Here is a 19,787-nt window from a genome sequence, read left to right on the forward strand (position 1 = left end):
CATAACAGCTAAGCACTAACTAATTTATTTGCTGTAATACAGATTAATTCTGTCACTCTCCAGGATGTTATGTACTGACCAGCTCGTGTAAGCGTCTTGTAGACTGGGCAGACGTAGATCCCAGAGGTTGGAGGTTTGCGGTTAAATTTGGGAACCAGCCAGATGACGCCCATTTGTGTGTAAAGCTCCTTGGGCCTGGACTCTCCGAGCTGACCTGCCTTGTTATCCCAGCAAGCCCCCTCCAGGAATAGACCATGGATGTAGCACCCTGTGTCTGGTATTTCTCTTATCTCTGACACTGACTTCACTAGTACCTGAGGGAGAGGGCATTACAAAAGAGATGGGGAAGAAAGAGGGTCAGTAGAAATAATTAAAACCTAATGTTTCAAAGGGATTCTAAAAGGAACAAAAGACAGCTGCTGTTTATATTCAGACAGACATGAATCAGATTTCTAAAAGTGTAATAATACCTGAAGAATATGAATTAATATAATTTGAGCTCGTGAAGCATTGATAGTTGCAGTGACACAGCTTACTGTCTGACCTCATAGTCAAATCCAATTGTGTCGATAGAGATGCCGGAGCGACGGGCATAATTCTGAAGGGTTCCAGTGAGAAAAGCCTGCGGGAAAAAGAAGCCGCTAATCCAGAAGACAGGTGGAAGGCCATTAGAGATCCATCCCTGCAAGAAATTGATCCTCTGAAGCAGGTCCGACACCCATGAGGCAAGAGGCTTTAGAGACGGGTAGGCCTGAAGAAAAAGAGCAAAGAGGTGTGTTTGTTGTATGTTCTTTGTATTCTAAGAGAGCAGAGCATTATTAGAGCAGGACAGGAATGTCTCCAAAAGGTCATTTAATGTCACATACAAAACCGAGTCTCATCAGTCCATAATTCAGTTGTTCAGCATTTCTTGGTTATAAAAAAAAATAATAATTAGGTCATTGTTTAAAATGGTAACTTTCTGTTTTGAAATTAAAATCAAAAGATAATGCATTAACATGTGCTTTGCCCTGACTATTTTAACTATTAATATAATAGTAAGTTGTGTGCAATATGCTATGTAACTTAATGCTCTACAGAGGCTGAGACGTGCCACCTGTCAAACAAACGTAAAATAACTGTTGTGTTTTCTTGCCTTTGCTTTCCACATATCAGGCACCATGTTGTTGAACAGGCTGTGGGCCATAAGTTCCAGCTTTGATGACATCACCACCAAACCCTTCAGAGCTTTTACAATATCGCTGAGACTCTGAGAGATGATCACCAGCAACTTGTTATATCTGAAGGAAATGTATATAACATTTATCAATTTTTTCTGTTAGTGCGAAAACAATACAGTAAATCTCTTCATAGTTGCTGCTGGCACATACACAAACCAAACAGAGAAGCAAACACCTTGACAATGACTGTCTGTTTCATTTCTTTTGATCTTTCTTGTGTAGAAAAAAACCCCACATAAACATTATATGAAGAAAAAAAAAGTTTATTACCCCATTACAAAAAAGGGAACGTAAAATATTTTTAAGAGACTGACAGGAATGTTGACTCAACAAATACTACGTCTGATTCTAAGATTTCGGGCTTCCAACTAGACTCTGAACAAGTTACAAGTTGTGTCAGCTCACAGCTCAGACACAAGCAAACGAAGAAGCTGCTACAGTATGATTTTAAAGCCATATCATTATGGTAACTGGGTGTGACATTTTGAAACCTGTCATTTCTGATGCTGGTCTCAAATACAGATGTAACATCAGTGATTACCTGTTTATTACTTTTTACAAAAAAGGTGGAATTATATTTTGTTTGAATTGGGCAGAATTACCAATCTATTCAGGCTTCTAGGCCTGAGTGCATATGGTGATATAAATATTGTTAAATATGTTTTTATAGCAGTTTGCTTCTCTGATCTCAAATAAAACTGCAGATATTTGTCGACTTGCTAGACGAGACTATAATTCAAGTAATTCAGATAAACTACAATTTAAGGTAAAAGTTTCAGGCTAGTTGAAGTTGCCGCATATGTATAAATGGAAGTCATTCCACCTGATTGTAGTAAATATGTTTTCACAGTTAATGGTGTCTTTCAAGCCCTGATTGTGTGATTACATCCGCAGTTTGGAATGACGTGTAATTATTTCAAGCAGACCTTGGATGTGGTTTGTCGTGTTGTCTTAAAGTACAGCCTAATGTTACCTGATGACCTCCTGGATGAGCACTGTGTTCATGGACTCCTCATACAGGACCGGGTACTTTTCAGCTACTTCTACAACATTAAAAGGCTGAGGGATCTTTTCAACGATGCCCGTCACTACCTCCTCCACTATCTATAGTACAGGAAGAGGCAGATTACAGACAGCACATTACATGTCCTGCACCTCTCAAATTGCAGAGGTTTAATTAGCATACATACAAAAATATGTAGTATTAATAAAGACAAGAGAAGAGCAAAGGAATTTAAATTTATCTATATCAGTACCTCCTCGTGAGTTTTTCCCCCCGCAGATGCAGCTCGAGGCTGGAGACAAACCACAGCTCCCAAAAGGGCAAAAGTCTCATTCTGGGCAAAGATGATGTTAGCGTTGTCTTGGAGACCAAAGATCTCAGGTGCATCATTGATGGGCAGACCACGGATGTATGCCAAATAACCCTAGGGTAAGAGTTGCCATGACAACAGGTCACTGAGGTAGTCAGTAGTTCAAAATTCGACAGTGTCAGATTTTATAGTATGTTGATTAGACTGCATGTGGCTTGGGTTTAAATTACAAGTTTTTAGACCCAGAACCTGCACATCCTGACTCAGCATGCACAATGTCTGTACCTGTATAACTGCAGACGTAAATACTTACACTTCTTACACGTCCTTGTTTGTGATAGGTATCAAAAACAGAGAAAACACTCTTTGGTGTTACGAACTTGTTGAAGAACAAACACACACAAAGGGGAACTCTAAGTACTGTCAGATAGCATCTTAAAAAATGTCATCAATACACCAGGTCCAAGACTGCAGTAAGTCTCAAGATACATTGTTTTAACTGCCCTGATATCTGGCAACATTTTTGCAATCTATGATAGATTTCTATTTGAAAAAAATGTGGATGATGAATGCGTCAGTGTTGTTGTGTCTAAGAGGATTGTTCTTTTAACCTTTGTTTTTGTGATTTGACCCTTTAATGCAAAGAATACATTTTGCACATTACTGTTTCTGCTTTTTAAAATGTCCTCATTTAAGTTAATATACATATGTAACTCCTATCACAGACTTTTTTGCTTCCCCAACAAAGACAATACACAGCTTTTTATACCAGCTGACACAGACACAGGTCAAGCCTAACGCACACAGTATATTAAATGCTCCTGTGTTTATCTAACCTTGATGTCCAGATTTGTGTCTATTTGTCGATAGACTCCAGACGAGGAGTAGACATGATCATCAATAAGAACAGCAGGGCAGTAGATGTCCTCCAACACACTGAGCAGACAGCGTCTGTCCCAGTCGTCTGTCACACGGCCACCATAATTAATCTCCCCTGCAGTGTATTTTAGAACCTGGACAGGTGGAGGACAAAAGGGGGAGACAGACAAATGAACATGCACAACACTCACATATCAACACACATATTATCTGTCTTAGACCAAAACTGCTTTGCTTCTACTAAAGGTCTTGTGTCTCTGCTTATAGCTGATACATCAACTGTCCATAGTGATCAGAAACAATAGCCGTAAGGTATTCACAATGGACGTTACAAGTTGTCATAACAGGTGGTTAAATACAGACAGAAGCCTTCACTCCACACCTTATATGGGACGTCCTGGTACTCATCCAGGAACATTTTGAGTTGGCTGATGCAGATGTTCAGATCACCATCAGTGAACTCATAGGGAATGTTGAAGCCTAAAGGGCCAAACTTCCTCCGCTCCAAAGCAATTCCATGGAACATACAGAGAGACAGGAGCAAAGATTTGAAGTGTGCTTTCTAGAGAAGAAAAAAAAAAGGTGGGAGATAGTACACTATTAATGGCACACTTTAACACTTTAAAACATAGATTGATGAAAAGATGCACATTTCTAAATAGAAAATTAAGTGAAAAAGGGGTTATCATGAGGAGCAGAGTAGAACTCATTGGAAGGGTAACTGAAAGAGATGAAGACCTTGGTGGAAGAAGAGATAAAATCATCGGTGAGCTTCAGGTAGGTTTTCTGTAGGTTGGCCTTGATGCCCCTCGGAGGCTCAATGGTCATCTTGGAACTATTTTGGAGAACAGACACAGGGAACTTGCTGCAGGGAAGACTTGTGAGCCACAGGCGGAAGTCTTTGTGAACCTGTGGAGGAGGAGGAAAATGAACAGTGAAGAAAGCACTTAACACTTGAAAAGTGACTGGACAGCTCTGTGGTCGTGTTGTTAGGGCCCGAGCACCGATGGTGTGAAAGCTCTATTGTTATCCAAGGAATTATTTTTCTTTTCGGTCCTTGTTCTTAACAATGAATTCAAAAACTCATGAAAGTTGGTACACACATCTTTCCTGGCGAAAAATTTCGTATTCTAGTGGAGTCACAAGTGGGTGTGGCCAAATGGCTCGGTAGCGCCCCCTAAAGAGATGCCCCGGCGGCTACATTTACCTACATGCACGAAATTCGGTGAACATATGTATCACACCTAGATGTACAAAAAAGTTACATTGCACCATTACGTCAACTCAACAGGAAGTCTGCCATTTTGAATTTAGTCGCCATTTTTGGCAATTCGCACATGTTGTACTTTGTCAAATTCTTCCTAGAGATTTTGTCGGACCAACTTGAAATTGAGTCAGTTCACTGTTAACATGTTTGGGACGAAAAGTTATCAAAATAATTTGTTTTCGTCGATGGGTGTGCCTGTGGCGTGGTGGCCATTTTGAGAGTCTCGCCATGAAACTACAAGTTGAATTAAATCTTACGTACATGGACCGACCTCCAAACGTTACATGTATGATAACAGTCCATAACATCTGATATGTGTTTTGAGAGTGGGCGTGGTCAAATGGCTCGCATAAACTGCAGCCCCGGTATCCAGTTTCACCTACATGCACCAAAATGTTTGTATGTGTATCACATCAATATGTACAAAAAAAGTCTCTTGGCAGTATGACCGCAACTAAACAGGAAGTCCGCCATTTTCAATTTAGTCGCCATTTTTGGCGAATCGCACCTGTTATATTTTAACGAACTCCTCCTACAGACTTTGACGTACCGACCTGAAGTTTTGTCTTTCCTATCTTAGCACCTGGGAGATGAAAAGTTATCAAAAGAATTTGTTTTTGTCCAACGCTGTGCCCGTGGCATGGCGGCCATTTTGAGCGTTTCGCCATGAAACGACAAGTTGCTGTAACTTTTATGTACATATTCCAATCTTCCTCAAACGTTACATGACTGATAAAAGTCCGGCCCTGAATACACCTGTATGGTAATATTAGCTCATAGTCATAGCGGCCCCTGCTGGCAACTGGAAATGAAATATGCCATACTTTCACATACTTCGTTGAGCTGGTTGATCACATGAACCTAAAGTCAGGTCAGAATAGCCTTCAGACATTGATGATGATATATTGAGAGTTTCTTGTGACTTTGTCAAAGGGCGTCACCGTGGTGATGCGGCAAAGTGTGATGCTTGGCCGTGACACAGGAAGTTGATGTTTAAGGTTAAAGGATGCTTGAAACCTCATGAAACGTTGCACATACATCCGGCATGGAGAAACGATACATCTGAAGTGTGTTTTGCGAGTGGGCGTAGCCAAATGGCTTGCTAGCGCCCCCTAAACTGCAGCCCCAGCACCTAGTTGTATCACACCGAGATGTACAAAAAAGTCTCTTGGCATCATTAATTTTTTTTTCGTCTATCGGTGTGCCCGTGGCATTGTGGCCATTTTGAGCGTCTCGTCATGAAACTACAGGTGACTGTAACTTGTATGTACATATTCCAATCTTCCTCAAACATTACATCTCTGATAACAGTGCCGCCCCGACCCGCCGGCTACCCAACATGCACCGTGCGAGGGCCCACATATCACTGCTTGCAGTTTTAATGTGTTATTTGTTTCTGTAGTGTTGTTTGTATCTGAAGTTGGTGTGTATCCATGCTGTTTTGTATATTCATATGTTTACCTCAACCGGGTTGATGTTTTCAATGAGTCTCTCTAGGTTAGGCATCCAGCTGGGTGCCAGGTGACAGTTCTGGAAAAAGACCCACAGACCTCTTTCCATGGCTACATGCGTCATAGCCTCAGCGGTGGAGCCCTGAATCACACGAACAACGACAGAGGAAAAGACAGATATGAAACAACAAGAACTGTGCCAAAAACACTAAGTTTGAGGTTTTGGATCCTGATTGGATCCTTATTTAAGAAGTGAGTGGCACAGAAAATCTCCCCCCAGCATATTGAGTCTCTCAGAAGGGAACCTACAGTTCAACTCAGACATAATCTGAGGACCTGGTGATCCAAAAGTCCAGCATGAGCCAAGATTCTAACTCCCATAATTGCAGGTATGATAAACACAAGCAAAAACCTATTAAACAGTCACAGGGGTGTTGCTGGGAGAATGTTGCCAGCAAGGTTTAAGGTTTGCTGACTCATAAACCTGTATTTATCCTAAAACTTGCAAATAAGGAAGTTGTTTGCGCGATGGCACTTGGGTCCTCCAATGCGCCCGCTCAGCGCAATGATAAGTTTCTCGACCACAACACCCGGATATGACTCCCTGCTGCTTCTCTCTGTTCCCCAATAATTTTTCACAAACTTTGATGTGCGCTCACTGCTTAAGTTTCAGGCGTGTAAAACATCACCGACGCATTTGGATTACTGCTCACAAAAAGTGTAGAACTCAAGAAGTGATGATGATCAAGCGATGAAATCTGAACCAGTTACTCATTAGGGTTATGGATTTCTGCTGCTCTGTGCACGTCACGGTGCTGTGCGCCATGACGTGCACGAGCAGCAGTTGGTAATTATTCATCCACCCTCGTATCTGTGGGGAATAATAGAATACGATGCCATGCATATGCCTGATTAATGTTCTGCAACATGGAGTTTTATCTGATGTGATGTGTGGTCATGTTCACTAATGAATACAGCGTGCCAAAAGCAATACAAGTTTTAGTCTTTTTGGTGACAGAATTTCTGTTATTGATTGGTCCGAGTGGCTATGGTTAACTCCGGCTAATATTAACTCCGTTAACTACATCCAGCTTTAATATTTGCTTTCGGTACATCTATTGGTGGTAAATGAGTGGCATACCACTAGGGATCGGTACATAGCAGTGATATACCGCTGAAGTGATTGTTATACTGATGCAACAGCCGCTTTCCCATCTCAGTGCTGCTGCCTGAAATCCTCCAGAAACGGAACTAAAGTTGACGGCCCAGCTGATGGCGCTATTTCTGTAATTTTTGGGCTGCAAGTTGCACCTCAGGATTACTCCTTAATGTTGTAGTTTTTTTTTCTGTTTGTATTTGCACTTTGCAATTCAGGACTGCTTGTTTTTGTTGTTGCGCTTCCTTTTTCTTTTTGTGTTTTGCACCTCAGTGCCACCGTACATTGGGCCTGAAATAAAGAGAACAGTGGTGCCATGTCCATTCTTCACAAGACAAATGAGACTGATCTGGTTTAGTGAGAAAATGATTTTTAACAGCTTTACCGCCGAGTCAGAGAGTGCGTAAAAGAAAGGGAGTGAGAATTCCCAGACTTCTCCCTGGCACTGACCTGGCCTTGGCCTAGAGAGATGGCACTCATTTTCATGGAGAACTGCATGACATCAGCAAACTTGTAGAGGTCGGCAGCAGGGTCGGTGCCAGGGGACAAGACAAAGATCAGGGGAGTCGAGGGGGACGACTCCGGAAAGACCAGAGACAGGTCTGATGTCTGTAGGAAGAGTGAGAGAGAAACAAACCACAAATGTCGTTGTCGTATATTGTAAGGAAAGAAACAAAACTTATTCTCAGCTGTAGTTAAAATAGCTGCTTCTGCAATGCAACCATCAGTCACTGATTGTTGCAAACCCTGCCAGAATATAAAAAAACATTTGTACCATGTTAATATTAAGACACTTTTAAGCCACTGTTAAACACAGAAATTTTGGTTTTAACATGAAAAGGACGGCAATAGGGAGGGGGGGGGACTTTACCTGAGGTTCTATAAAACATTGTCCCAGGTGAGTTGACACAAAGTCCTGCAGTCCTTGAATGAGGCAGTCAGTCCTCAGACAGCGCAGGACCAAGAGCTTCTGTAATGAGTCCAACCTGGTGTCCCACTCTCCTGGGAGAGGCTCCCTTTCGGCAAACATATGCACACAAACACAGCTTGTAAGATATTGACAGCTTCTGCAAAGTACAAATGATGGATAGAAATGTTCATGTGTCAAAATAGTATTTGTCTTCTCATGCCTGTGAGGCTGGTTGCTGTCCAAAATTCTCTTGAAGCCCTCCAGATGTTCAGTGAAGCTCTCGGCCATTTTGCTGAAGTTGTCCAGAGTGCTGAGGCCTAAAATGTCCTTCCAGGCGCGTTCCGACAACCAGCCTACTGCTGGGTTGGTCAGCTCCAGGACGGGCATTCCTCCAGATAGCAGGTAGCGCCACTCAGCCTGCCACAGAGAGACAAGCAAATCCACTTGGATTAGATAGACATCTGTGTTTTATGGGTTCCTTCAGAGGATGAAAGATCTGCCTATTTGCTCACCATGTCAATTTTGTTCTCATTCATCATGATGCGAGCACACAGAAGAAAGGCAAACATGAGTTTGTGTTTCTCAAACAAGCTGCGGCATACGTTGCTGTACAGGCTGAAGGTGAAAAATTCATTGATGTTGGTGATTCTCTGCTCCACTGTGTCTGTGATAAATGAGGAGGAAATAAGGGATCATAAAAAAGCTGGTTTTAATGAAAACAGTATACATCATAAACCAGTTCTTGTAATTTTTTTCCATGTCCATACACATAATTCTGTGTATAATCTTGCAACAAGGCTCGCTTTTTACCTCCTCTCTTAGAGTTGGCAATGCCAGCCAAGAAGATGCCAAGGAACCACTCCAAGGAGTACTGGTACATTGGGTCAACATTGGACAGGTCTGATACACAGAAGAAAAGGATCTGTGCACGCACAGCCACTGGCACATACTCCAGACGGATGGCATCAATGTCCTGCTCTGTCTTTTCTGCCGCCATCACTTTAGCCTGCCAGTAAAAACAGAAAATACAGCAGAAAATTCCGCACTGATAGCTTTTAAGTTCAATGATATGTCACCAAAGTGTCGTACAAGGTTTTAGAGGGAGTTGTACATGAGAAAAAGCATTTCCAAGATCTGTAGAGATAAAACTCTCCTGGTGTCTGACCTTAATCTCTTCGGCCTTGATCTTAGACGCCTCCAACACTTGAATGAGCTCCTCATTATCAACAGGGTTTCCCTCTGTGGAGCTGAGACGGAACAGAATCTCATCCTCAATGTCTTTCAGCTCCTGTTTCATCTTGGCATTGCTGATGATTAGCTGGTTCTTTTCCTCCTCCAAGTAAGGATGCTCCTCAGCCACCACATGGCCCAACAGCTGGTCTTCTAGACCACTGAATACACACAGTCACACAAACACAGACAGCGACATGACTGAGGCATAATGGGTAAAATTCACACCAGACATTCATTCTAAAAGATTGTTGGTTTTCTGTCTGGATCACAAAGACAGCCAGTTTTGTTTTTTTACTTTTCTAACATTTAGAATTTAACAACAATTACGAAACAGATAAGATGGAAGATATGATATGATATGATTTTATAAACCTACCAAATACATTAACTTGCATTATCAGTGCTGTCAAATGATACTGTTGCATGTTTTGCAGATAACATTTCATGATAATACCTTTTGTGTATTGCAGGTCGAGTCCCAAGTTAAACAATCAACAGCTTAAAAAAACATTATTTATACTAAAAGAAAATAGGTCACTAGTTTTCTTCAAACTCTGATCTTACTCCACACTTTCATCGTTGATAACATAGATGAGGAGAAACAGTAACACTGGCAGACATTGCTTTATCAGATTTTGTCAATCTTGTCAATGATGGAGTTGAATAAACTGTGATCATTCCAGATTGAAATGATGACAACCTGCAAAAGAATAAAGTTTAATCTGTTTGAAATGTGTTACCTGGGTGAAAGGGTGAAGTTAATGAGTGTGACTTTGGTAGCAACCTCTGGAGAGTAGTGTGGGTTAGGTAGCTTGGTGGTGATGTACATCTTGAAGCTTTCTTGGTAATAGATGACTGAGTCGCCCAGCTTGAGAAATGTGCTGCCTTGATCCTTAAATGTCTAAGAGCAATAAACGAGTTAAGCAGACCAGTGTGTGGCTGATATTTGTATACCACTGGGATTTGTTTTTGTAACAGATGTGTGTGTAATCACCTGTTGCAACAAGATAGGTTCTAGAGCAGGATCTAGCTCCTCTCCTATGTTCTCCAATAGGCATGGTCTACCAAAGGAAATAGCATTCTCGAGACTGCGGAGGAGGTCCCGGTCACTAAGCTTCATAACCTTCAATCGATTGTCCCGCTCCTGGGTTACAACAGGAAGTAATTGAGAAATTATGGATGAGAAATGAATCAGAATTCAAGATTAAGCATGTGCACAAGATAACTCAGCAGTGCCACCCTCTGCAGTTATGACAAGATAAGCACACAGAAAGCAATGACCTCACCATGTTTTTGATCCATGTGTTGGCTTGTCCCTGAGGATCAATGAACAGTGCCCAGCGCAGAGTGTACTGGGCTATCACACCGTTTTCCATCGAAAGGTTATCCTTAGGCAAACCTGATATCTATACGCATAGAAAAAAAAAAAGGTATGTTGATAGAAAAGGCAAAACAGTATGATATATTTAAGTATGATAGCATGTAGAAAAAACTAAGTCGGATTTTTAATAAAACTATAAGCAAACACAGTTAGACAGTTATTTTTTCAATTGTTAAAATCTGTCCTAATCAGCTTTAATCCTGATGGGCAGCTAATAGCTTGCCTCTGACCTGCCAGGAGCGGATCTTGACAGGATCTCCTAGGGTGTTGATCAGGTTCGGTTCGTTGGTGTGTGGAACACTCAGTTCTTTGAAACAATGCAGCCACTCTTCTGCCATGGCTGCCCGGTATTCTCCCTGACCACAAAAACAATGTGCAAATTATGCAGCAGTACTTATTACAAATATAAAGATAGGAACAAATTTAGCTATGGATTAGATTATGTGTAGCGTAACTTTTTCATATGAACTCACTGAGTTGTGACAAACTTACAGTGAAGGGTCCCAAGTATGCAATGTATCCTGCAGACAGAAGCACGTCACCGGTTACATTATTGACCATGTAATCCAGATGTTGTACTGTTTCCTTCCAACGCACTTTTTCATCTGCCAGTCCGCCTATGAGCTGGAGAGCAATGCATCATGATGTTATTTTCAACTACTCCTGTTATCTGTATATTTTTTGGAGCTACTGTTCTGGTCTGTTTGGGTGTAGCTGTAATGTTCAATTTTCCTCTGGCAGGAACAATTAAGTTTTGTCTGATCTAATCTTAGTCCTCCTTCTGACCTTGTCTGCTCGGACGAGGCGAGCCTCACATAGTTGATACTTGTTGTCCAGCTCATCCTTCTTGGCCAGACAGCCCTGATACTTGGCCTGCAAAGTAGCAATACCGCTCTCAACTGCTGCAAGTTTTTCTTTGGCATCATCCAGGATGCGCTGGGTCTCTGCTAGTTCCTCCTGGGCCTCCTGAAGAGCTTGCTGCACAAACATTTACATTGTTAATGTTTTCATGACTCTTATTTTGAAAGGATGTAAGTGCAGCTGTGTCCTGCTTGAATAACTGAGACAATGGATCTAATATGGATTTGAGTTTTTACCTGTTTAGGTTCCACATTCTTGGCCACAAAGTAATATGTATACATGGCTTGCACCCATTGGCAAATGGACGTACAGGCTTCGGAAACCTTGGCAATGGAGGCAGGCTGGAACTCTGTATTATCTATGTAGGGTTGGATGAGAGTGATGACGCTATCTGGGATGTTGTCCTGCATTATTGGTGACAGAAAAAGCAGCTTGTAAGACATTTCACAGGTTCCAAACACAAAATGTCCAAATTAGCACCAAACACCAAAACTCAGAGAATGTCATAGTTTAAAGTCAAATCTGAAACAATACTAAATGGGGAGGCTGTAGCTCAGTTGGTAGAGTGGGTTGCATACTAATCAGAAGGTCAGTGGTTCAATCCCAGCTCCTCCTGTCCACATGCCTAGGTGACCCTGAGCAACACACTGAACCCTAAAATTGCTCCCAATGGTGTACCATCAGTTTGTTGTAAGTTTTTGGATAAAAGTGTCAGCTAAATGTAATGTAATACTATCCATACATTGACATGGCAATAATTTGAAAAGATATGTGCTTTACCTTATCATACTTGAAGAGGCTCTCCAGAAACTTGCCAGGGTCTTGTAACAGACCTTTACTTGGCTCCCAGTAGTCATCAACACTGGTGCCAGGCTTCTCTCCTGGTACTTTTTTGGGTTTGATGCCTTTCATAATGCACACTGCCTCAAAAACCAGCTTTACCCCCTGGGGAGGTCGCTGCATGGCTCGCACCTATTAAAAAAAAGATCATAGTTAGGAAGTCATAATCTACATATAAGTTAACGATGCAGTACTATTTTAAGAATATTTAAGGACCAATCATCATAAAAATCCCAGACCTCAGTGACATCTTTCTTCTTGAGTGACTTGAGGCTGGCGAGAGCAGCATCCAGGGCTGGCAGAGCCTCATCTAAGTCTCTCTGGGCATCTGCTGCAATGGATCCTGCAAAATGGGCTTTCTTTGTAGCTTTCGCTTCTTCTGCTTGCACTGACTTACGGGTCTCCTCTGCAACCACTGTGTCTTTCTAAAAACATAGAAAATCAATTCCATTCAAGTCAACAAATGAAAATTTGGTAAGTGTTCCAAAGTACATCGCTTACGCACATATATGGAAAAAAAGACAGTATAGAAAAACAAAAATTGGCTAAGGTTTTTGTTCCATTATCATTCAACAAAACAAAAACATCCATTTAAACATTTTTGTATGGTTCATACACTTCTAACTCTATTATTGTGACCTTACCTTAATGTTCTCCATGGTGACTTCAGTGTCCTTACCAGCCTCCTCCAACTGAGGTCTCAACACCCCCAGCTCCTCCTGCATCTTACTCACATCGTCAGCTGTGCTAAGAAGCTACAGGATCACCATATAGCAAACACTCAGCTAAGACTGCTAATCAAATGCATGTAAATAAATTATACATTGAATTATTGTCATTGTCCAATGCCTTGCCTTATCCAGACCAGTCTTCATGCGCTGACGAGCACCGCACAGCTCCTGCTTTCTGCGTCCAATGAGATCTGAGAAGATTTTGAGCAGCTCCAGGTAGCTCTTAGGTGTGACATAGTTGTATCGAGATAGCTCAGCCAGGTACTGCCCACATTTCCTGCCTACCATCTGGTGAATCTTCACACACATCGATGTCTGTAGAGAAGAATTTGTGTTAGACAAGGGTTTGTGCTACTTTATTATTTTAGTTCTTTTTCAGACAGCCAGTCATCTCCCTTTATATAATTACTCTGTAAAAACCTGGAAGTTGCTTGTGTTCACTAAGCAATTACAAAGAAGACCCTGCTGCTTTGAATGTTATCAAAATTGTGTTACTGCGTATATTAATGCATTAGAAACTTTGAAAATCATTGCAAACATACATACAAAAGAGCACACTGACACACACGTGTGCACACACGTACATGCGCGCGCACACACACACACACACACACACACACACACACACACACACACACACACACACACACACACACACACACACACACACACACACACACACACACACACACGCGCGCACACAGGACTCTCACCAGTCCCATCATGACTGTAGGGCTGGCTTCTAGCTTGGGCAGCTCCTGAAGAAACGATGTGGCCACAGCCTGAAGAGCCTCCTCTGGCCAGGTGCTGAACCAGTCTATGGTGCAACATGTCACCAGTGACGGAAACTGCCTCAGCCGTGCTCGAAACACCTCACCTATTGGGCTGCAGAGAGAGAAAAAATGAAGAGGAAAAATTTGAGCAGTGGGAAATGGAGGCGAATAAGTGTGATGGGTAAAAGACTCCCAGAGATGGAGAGATTTGCTGTTACAAACCTCATGCAGAGTACAGTGTGAATGTTGCTGCGGACTCTCCTGATGTAGGCAGCCATAAAATTGGCTTTAGTCAGCTGAAGTCCCAGGTCTTGAACCACAGGCTTCATTGTTGTCATGATACGCTCTACCTCATCTGTTGCGTACAGGTTGGGAACATCTCCACTGTTCAAAATGCTGTTGATATCCTCCAGGAATGACTCAGTCTTAATCTGGCAATTGAAAATTTAACATTCAACATTCAGTAAAACAAAATGCATCCATGAAAGATTAAGTTATAAGAAAGTGCCTCGGTATACCTGTGTATCTACAAAAAGGAAGGTGATCTGCTGGTTCTGAAGGCCAGCCTTGAGCATGATGCCTTTAATATCTTCTCTCCAGTCTGTTTGACCATAGTTCTTCGACAGCTCAATCTGGAAACATTCATATTCTGACCTGAAAATGGACAAATGCACTGTGAAGAATGGACCACAAGATCATTGGATTACACTAATGTTTGCATGTTGTGGGATATCTGCAGTAAACCATATAAACTTAATAAGTGAACAATTAAAAGAATTAAAGGAATTTTCAAGATTTTCACACTTTTAAAACAGGCCCTACCTTTACCTCAACTATCAATGAATAAAAAATAATAATGTAATAATGTATATCTTTCATAAAATAAAGGCAACCAAATGTTTATCATTCTGTATCGCTGTATCTATTTGTCATGTAATCTCATCTCTCTCAAGATCCACATTTGGAGAAATAAATATCTTTCAAGTATGTTCAGCCAGCTGGAATGAGAGTTGTAAGGATTGTGCAAATCTCACATATATGAGGCCAGCTTAGTGAGTGACTGGCGTCCACTACCACCCACTCCAAGCAGCAGGGCATTGCCAAGGGGCTGGCGCAAGACGCGGCTGATGCGGCACACATGCTCAATGGCATCCATAAAGAGCACAAGCTTCATCTTGGTCATGTTGACCTGGTTGTAGTCTTCCACATACTTTTCCATCACTTGTAACAACTAGAAAACATATAAAATGTAGAAAAAAAACAATATAAAGCTGGCATAAAGAAATCAACATCTATTGTTATTGAAGCATACAGTCACCACTTACACTGCAGAAAGGCAAAGGAAAATGAAAAACCTTCACAAAGCACAACACAGCAATCCATAGGGTAGTAGCTGTTTTCTATGGAAAAACATTACCATACATAAAATATTTCCAAGATTGTTTGGCACCACTCACCATTTCCTTGTCTTCTATGTATGTGTAGACTTTGTGGGCAGCTGAAGAAATCATGAAATCTCCATACAAAACAGGATGGCAGGGTACAACCTCTTCAAAGCAGCAGTCAAACTCCTGAATGCAGTCCTTCAGGAGCTTGTTGAACCAGTCCCTGTCCTCAGCACACACCAGGCGGTCCTGGAAAACCCGGCAGCTTTCGTGGTACCATAGCTGCAACAGCGGTAATTTATCCTAAAACAACAACAAGGCAATGCTACTCTTTACAATGCTGGGGATTTAAAGATGTACAAAAACACTTTCAATCTTTACAATTCAGTTCAAATTCCTTCATACATTATTATGCTAGAGACCTAAGAATAACACACCTGCTGTTAGGGTATGCTGGCTGAAGCCATACAGTACACTGCTGAAACTAGTTGCTTTGAATGGTCTTTATAATAAATGTATAGGTTATTCTACAGTGGCACACAGTTTAAGTACCTAATGGATCAAGTGACTAATCTGATATGATGATATTCCAACAATCTATTATATATAAGTGATGTGAATATTTCACAATAATGTAACTAGTCTTTTGGATCAGACTACCTGTATCATGCTGGCCTCAGCCATGAGGATACCCTGGAAGACCTTGGACAGGTCTCTGAGGTTGAAGGTGTAATGGGACTTGGCTGGAGTTGGGAGTAGCTGGGAGGTAATGGTTGAGTAGACTCTGATTGTGGCATTTACAAGCTGCTCATTCAGCGGCTGGATTGCTGGCACGGGCACTGATAAAAAAACAGGGTGAGAGACAGAAGAAAGAGGTAACAATGAAACAGAGTAAAATTTGGTAACAATTTATATCAGAGATACTTTCCCAGGCACTGGTCCAAATCTGTTATATTTAAATATCCTCCATATATGCTTCAAACCATTCTGTGTCCTCTTGTATTACAGATTACATTACATTACATTACATTACATTTCATTTAGCTGACGCTTTTATCCAAAGCAACTTACAACAAGTGGATTTCAACCATGAGGGTACAAAACCCAGAACAACAGGAATCAAGAAAATACAATTTCTTCAAGAAAGCCAAAATACAAAGTGCTATCAGTAAGTGCCATTTTAAGTGCTACTAAAGTTCTACTGTTCAAGGTAAAGTCGGAAGAGGTGTGTTTTTAGTTTGCGGCGGAAGATGTACGTAGTTTCTGCTGTCCTGATGTCGGTGGGGAACTCATTCCACCATTTAGGAGCCAGGACAGCAAACAGTTGTGATTTTGTAGAGTGTTTAGCTCAAGCCGATTGGTAAAAGCAGAGCGGAGGGAGCGGGCTGGGATGTAAGGTTGGACCATGTCCTGGATGTACACTGGACCCAATCTGTTCGCAGCACGGTATGCAAGTACAGATGCCACACTAACTTTATTTAACTACATTGTAGTAAACAACATTTCACTCCCTTTCTCTGTGTCCCTGACTTACCGCCTGGTTCTTTTTTACTCATATTGCCATCTGAAAGAGAACAAAGATTTAAGTTATAAACTTTTAAATATAATAAGATATTAATTATCCTGCATTCACTGACAATTGAAACACATTGGCAGCCCTGACTCACCCATCCAACTTCCTAGAATGGTAGAGAAAATATTTTTCTTGCTGGCATCCTCCATTTCAGTAAAGGACAGGAAGTTGAAGTGACGTGTGAAGCGCTCGGTGATGGGGTTTCGCCCTCCACCTGGGGGTCCCATGGCACAGGCAAAATTGATATCCACTACGTGCTTGAACGTCCCTGTGTAAAAATGATAGGAAACAAAGAGAAGCTCGATCTCACATTTGCGTCATATTGCTGAACTAAAGTAACACACATCTTGGTCATCCAACATACAGTTGTAAATAACAACAATTGAAGGCATGACATAACATGGTAGAACAGAGCAATTAGTACAAAAATAAACTAAAAGTTCAGCAGTTTATATTAAACAATTCAACACAACAAAGTTAAATGAAATATGCTCGCATGCTCTCACCTATCTGCTTCCTGTCATACCAGCCTCCATGGTCCTTCCACTGCCGCAGCAGTTCAATAGGAGGCTGAGCACCATAGGTCTCCAACATGGGCATGTTTAGGTCATCAATGAAAAAGATAAAGTGCTTCCCTATTGGAGGTCCAAAAACGCCTTTCCGCCTGACACACAGACACATCAATTAATCATCAAGGGCAAGTTTCAAACATATTAAGATGGTGGGTAATTGGTTAAATTGTGATTAATAAAGTGTACCTACCTTTTGTCGAGTTTGCTGTCAATGTAATCTTGAGTCTGGTTGGCTGAAGTGCGGGCGGAGAACATGAGGAAGTGTGTGATGTATTCAGCAGGCATATTCCTCAGCAGCTTGTCTGACATGGTCAGGGTCTTTCCTGTGCCAGTTGGCCCAATACAGAGCACCTGGATCACACACACACAAACACAAATGCAGCCAAAATATTTAAATTACAAATAGTATCTGAATAAGAACTTTGTTGTTGTTTTTACAGTTTTCTTCTTTTTATTTTTTCACATTTATTTTAAATAAAACTATACTAATAGTCCTACTATAATCAAATATAACAGTACTCACAGGTTTCTTATTGGTCAAAAGCATGTCCATCAGGAAGGACATCCTCACTGTGTCAGCAGTTGGAACAATAATGTCAGCATAATTTGTTTCTGGGGTGATTACAACATTGCTCGCGTATTTCATCCACTTGACCCACTGGACCTAAAATGCAGGCAAAAAGATGAGCGGAGAAAAACAATTTCTGACTGTGATTGGCTGCAGTCTATGTATAATGTCAATATTTAAACATCATCTATTTACTTTTCTTTCTTCTTCATCGTCATGCTCCGGATTACTAATCCCTGCATCATCAAGCTGATAGTCGTACACTGTGCCCTCCTCTGGAAAACATAACTTAATCTAAAGGACAAAACATCCAGCAATCAATACAAATAGATTTGAAATGAATTTTAGCTGGGTTGCTGAATCAGAGATGGTGGTCTGACCCTCTCTTCTGCCATTTTGTTTTTGAGCCAGACACTAAAGCGCTGGCAGCTCGCTGCATCTCCCGTTGCTCCAACACTCCACATCAGAGAGAAAAAGAACCAGGGCTCAATCAGTTCCTGAAGATGGTCCAGTTTCTTTTGAGGTGGTGGCATCTCACCCTGAAAAGACAATGAAGGATTGGTAAAAAGAGCACATTCAACAACAATCGCATGTGCAGTACACATAGGTCCTTTCATCGCCTTAAAGGCAAAAGGTCTTATCTGTTATATGTATATGTTCTTCCGACAGAGAAGGTGCACACAAACCTCTTTGATGTTGAAGGGACTGAAGAAGCAGTCCATCAGTTTGAGGAGACTACAGGTGAGGCTGCTGTCCAGAGATTTGATGACCTCCTTTACTGATGTGCGGACAAATGTAATGGAGTCCTGTTTAAAAATACAGAAAAATCAAAAACCTTTAGTGAAAAAGCCCAAAGACTGCCTTATGTTCTTTCTAAGTCATGCTGACTCCACTCTTACCTGCAGGAACCTGGCAAACAGGGAGTTCAGCTGCTCTGTGTACAGTTTCAGGGCTTTGGGGACCTGCTTCAGCCAGCACTCTGTAAAGGGAATGAGGCCCAGAATACTGGGCTCCAAGTAGACCATACCGCAGCGAGACACTGTGGCTGGAGACGCCACTGCCAAGTCCTGCACCTCAAACATCATGGTCATCACCTGCAGGATTAAGGCGGAAAAATGGCTGAGTGCACAAGAGAGAGGAGAAGGCACACTGACTGAAAATCTGAGCCTAGGAAAACTCAACATTGATCTTACGTCAGTGAGCTTGATGATTTCCCCAGAGCTTAGACATAGCTTTTTGTTGTCATCCAAAACAGTGTTCATGTTCTCAATCCACACAGCATCCACTGGCCCGTCAAACATGTACCACTTTTTCTCTTTGTCCATAGATGTTGCCCCTCCACGAATAAGAAATGAAAGGATACCGTCTGTCCTGCAGGGTTGGAGAAAAAGCCAGTGTGGGTTTTTATATTATTTCTTCTGTAAATTGTGTAGAAAAGAAACATCTCTTACCACTCATGTGTGAGCAAGTCAAACTCCCCATACAGCTGTCCCATGCTGATAGATTTTGGGTTGAGGACATGTATGTGAACAGCCTCATACACATCACCACTCACAGAGGGCTGGCCCTTCAGAGCTGTTATTGCTGCACCTAGTATCTCGTAACACTAAAATACACAGTATTCATATAAATAAAGTAATACTTACATTCAGGACTTCACACTGCTAAACAGAA

General features: G+C 41.6%; 1 protein-coding gene across 1 annotated transcript in view; it reads right to left on the minus strand.

The window, feature by feature from the left end:
* The window catches only part of dnah1 (dynein, axonemal, heavy chain 1), a 32,674-nt gene that overhangs the window by 708 nt on the left and 12,179 nt on the right, over positions 1 to 19,787 (minus strand). Inside the window, exons 36-78 of the mRNA XM_069148695.1 lie at positions 19,565 to 19,719; positions 19,307 to 19,484; positions 19,013 to 19,207; positions 18,800 to 18,919; positions 18,494 to 18,652; positions 18,309 to 18,407; positions 18,069 to 18,209; positions 17,736 to 17,896; positions 17,480 to 17,637; positions 17,068 to 17,241; positions 16,935 to 16,964; positions 16,061 to 16,239; positions 15,473 to 15,703; positions 15,050 to 15,246; positions 14,534 to 14,669; positions 14,238 to 14,446; positions 13,956 to 14,127; positions 13,366 to 13,557; positions 13,156 to 13,266; positions 12,751 to 12,936; positions 12,452 to 12,643; positions 11,908 to 12,075; positions 11,597 to 11,788; positions 11,303 to 11,434; positions 11,041 to 11,166; positions 10,716 to 10,835; positions 10,424 to 10,573; positions 10,170 to 10,330; positions 9,362 to 9,587; positions 9,007 to 9,202; positions 8,709 to 8,860; positions 8,417 to 8,613; positions 8,158 to 8,302; positions 7,737 to 7,895; positions 6,141 to 6,272; positions 4,151 to 4,321; positions 3,795 to 3,974; positions 3,370 to 3,546; positions 2,477 to 2,647; positions 2,194 to 2,324; positions 1,136 to 1,280; positions 545 to 751; positions 80 to 314 (exon numbers count right to left, since the gene is read on the minus strand). Coding sequence (XP_069004796.1) covers positions 80 to 314; positions 545 to 751; positions 1,136 to 1,280; positions 2,194 to 2,324; positions 2,477 to 2,647; positions 3,370 to 3,546; positions 3,795 to 3,974; positions 4,151 to 4,321; positions 6,141 to 6,272; positions 7,737 to 7,895; positions 8,158 to 8,302; positions 8,417 to 8,613; positions 8,709 to 8,860; positions 9,007 to 9,202; positions 9,362 to 9,587; positions 10,170 to 10,330; positions 10,424 to 10,573; positions 10,716 to 10,835; positions 11,041 to 11,166; positions 11,303 to 11,434; positions 11,597 to 11,788; positions 11,908 to 12,075; positions 12,452 to 12,643; positions 12,751 to 12,936; positions 13,156 to 13,266; positions 13,366 to 13,557; positions 13,956 to 14,127; positions 14,238 to 14,446; positions 14,534 to 14,669; positions 15,050 to 15,246; positions 15,473 to 15,703; positions 16,061 to 16,239; positions 16,935 to 16,964; positions 17,068 to 17,241; positions 17,480 to 17,637; positions 17,736 to 17,896; positions 18,069 to 18,209; positions 18,309 to 18,407; positions 18,494 to 18,652; positions 18,800 to 18,919; positions 19,013 to 19,207; positions 19,307 to 19,484; positions 19,565 to 19,719 — 7,048 coding nt within the window. The remainder of the gene's footprint in view (positions 1 to 79; positions 315 to 544; positions 752 to 1,135; positions 1,281 to 2,193; positions 2,325 to 2,476; positions 2,648 to 3,369; positions 3,547 to 3,794; positions 3,975 to 4,150; positions 4,322 to 6,140; positions 6,273 to 7,736; positions 7,896 to 8,157; positions 8,303 to 8,416; positions 8,614 to 8,708; positions 8,861 to 9,006; positions 9,203 to 9,361; positions 9,588 to 10,169; positions 10,331 to 10,423; positions 10,574 to 10,715; positions 10,836 to 11,040; positions 11,167 to 11,302; positions 11,435 to 11,596; positions 11,789 to 11,907; positions 12,076 to 12,451; positions 12,644 to 12,750; positions 12,937 to 13,155; positions 13,267 to 13,365; positions 13,558 to 13,955; positions 14,128 to 14,237; positions 14,447 to 14,533; positions 14,670 to 15,049; positions 15,247 to 15,472; positions 15,704 to 16,060; positions 16,240 to 16,934; positions 16,965 to 17,067; positions 17,242 to 17,479; positions 17,638 to 17,735; positions 17,897 to 18,068; positions 18,210 to 18,308; positions 18,408 to 18,493; positions 18,653 to 18,799; positions 18,920 to 19,012; positions 19,208 to 19,306; positions 19,485 to 19,564; positions 19,720 to 19,787) is intronic.

This window comes from Embiotoca jacksoni, unplaced genomic scaffold, assembly GCF_022577435.1.
Source record: "Embiotoca jacksoni isolate LCO1_2020_lvr unplaced genomic scaffold, fEmbJac1.0.p SCAF_1, whole genome shotgun sequence".
NCBI lineage: Eukaryota > Metazoa > Chordata > Actinopteri > Embiotocidae > Embiotoca > Embiotoca jacksoni.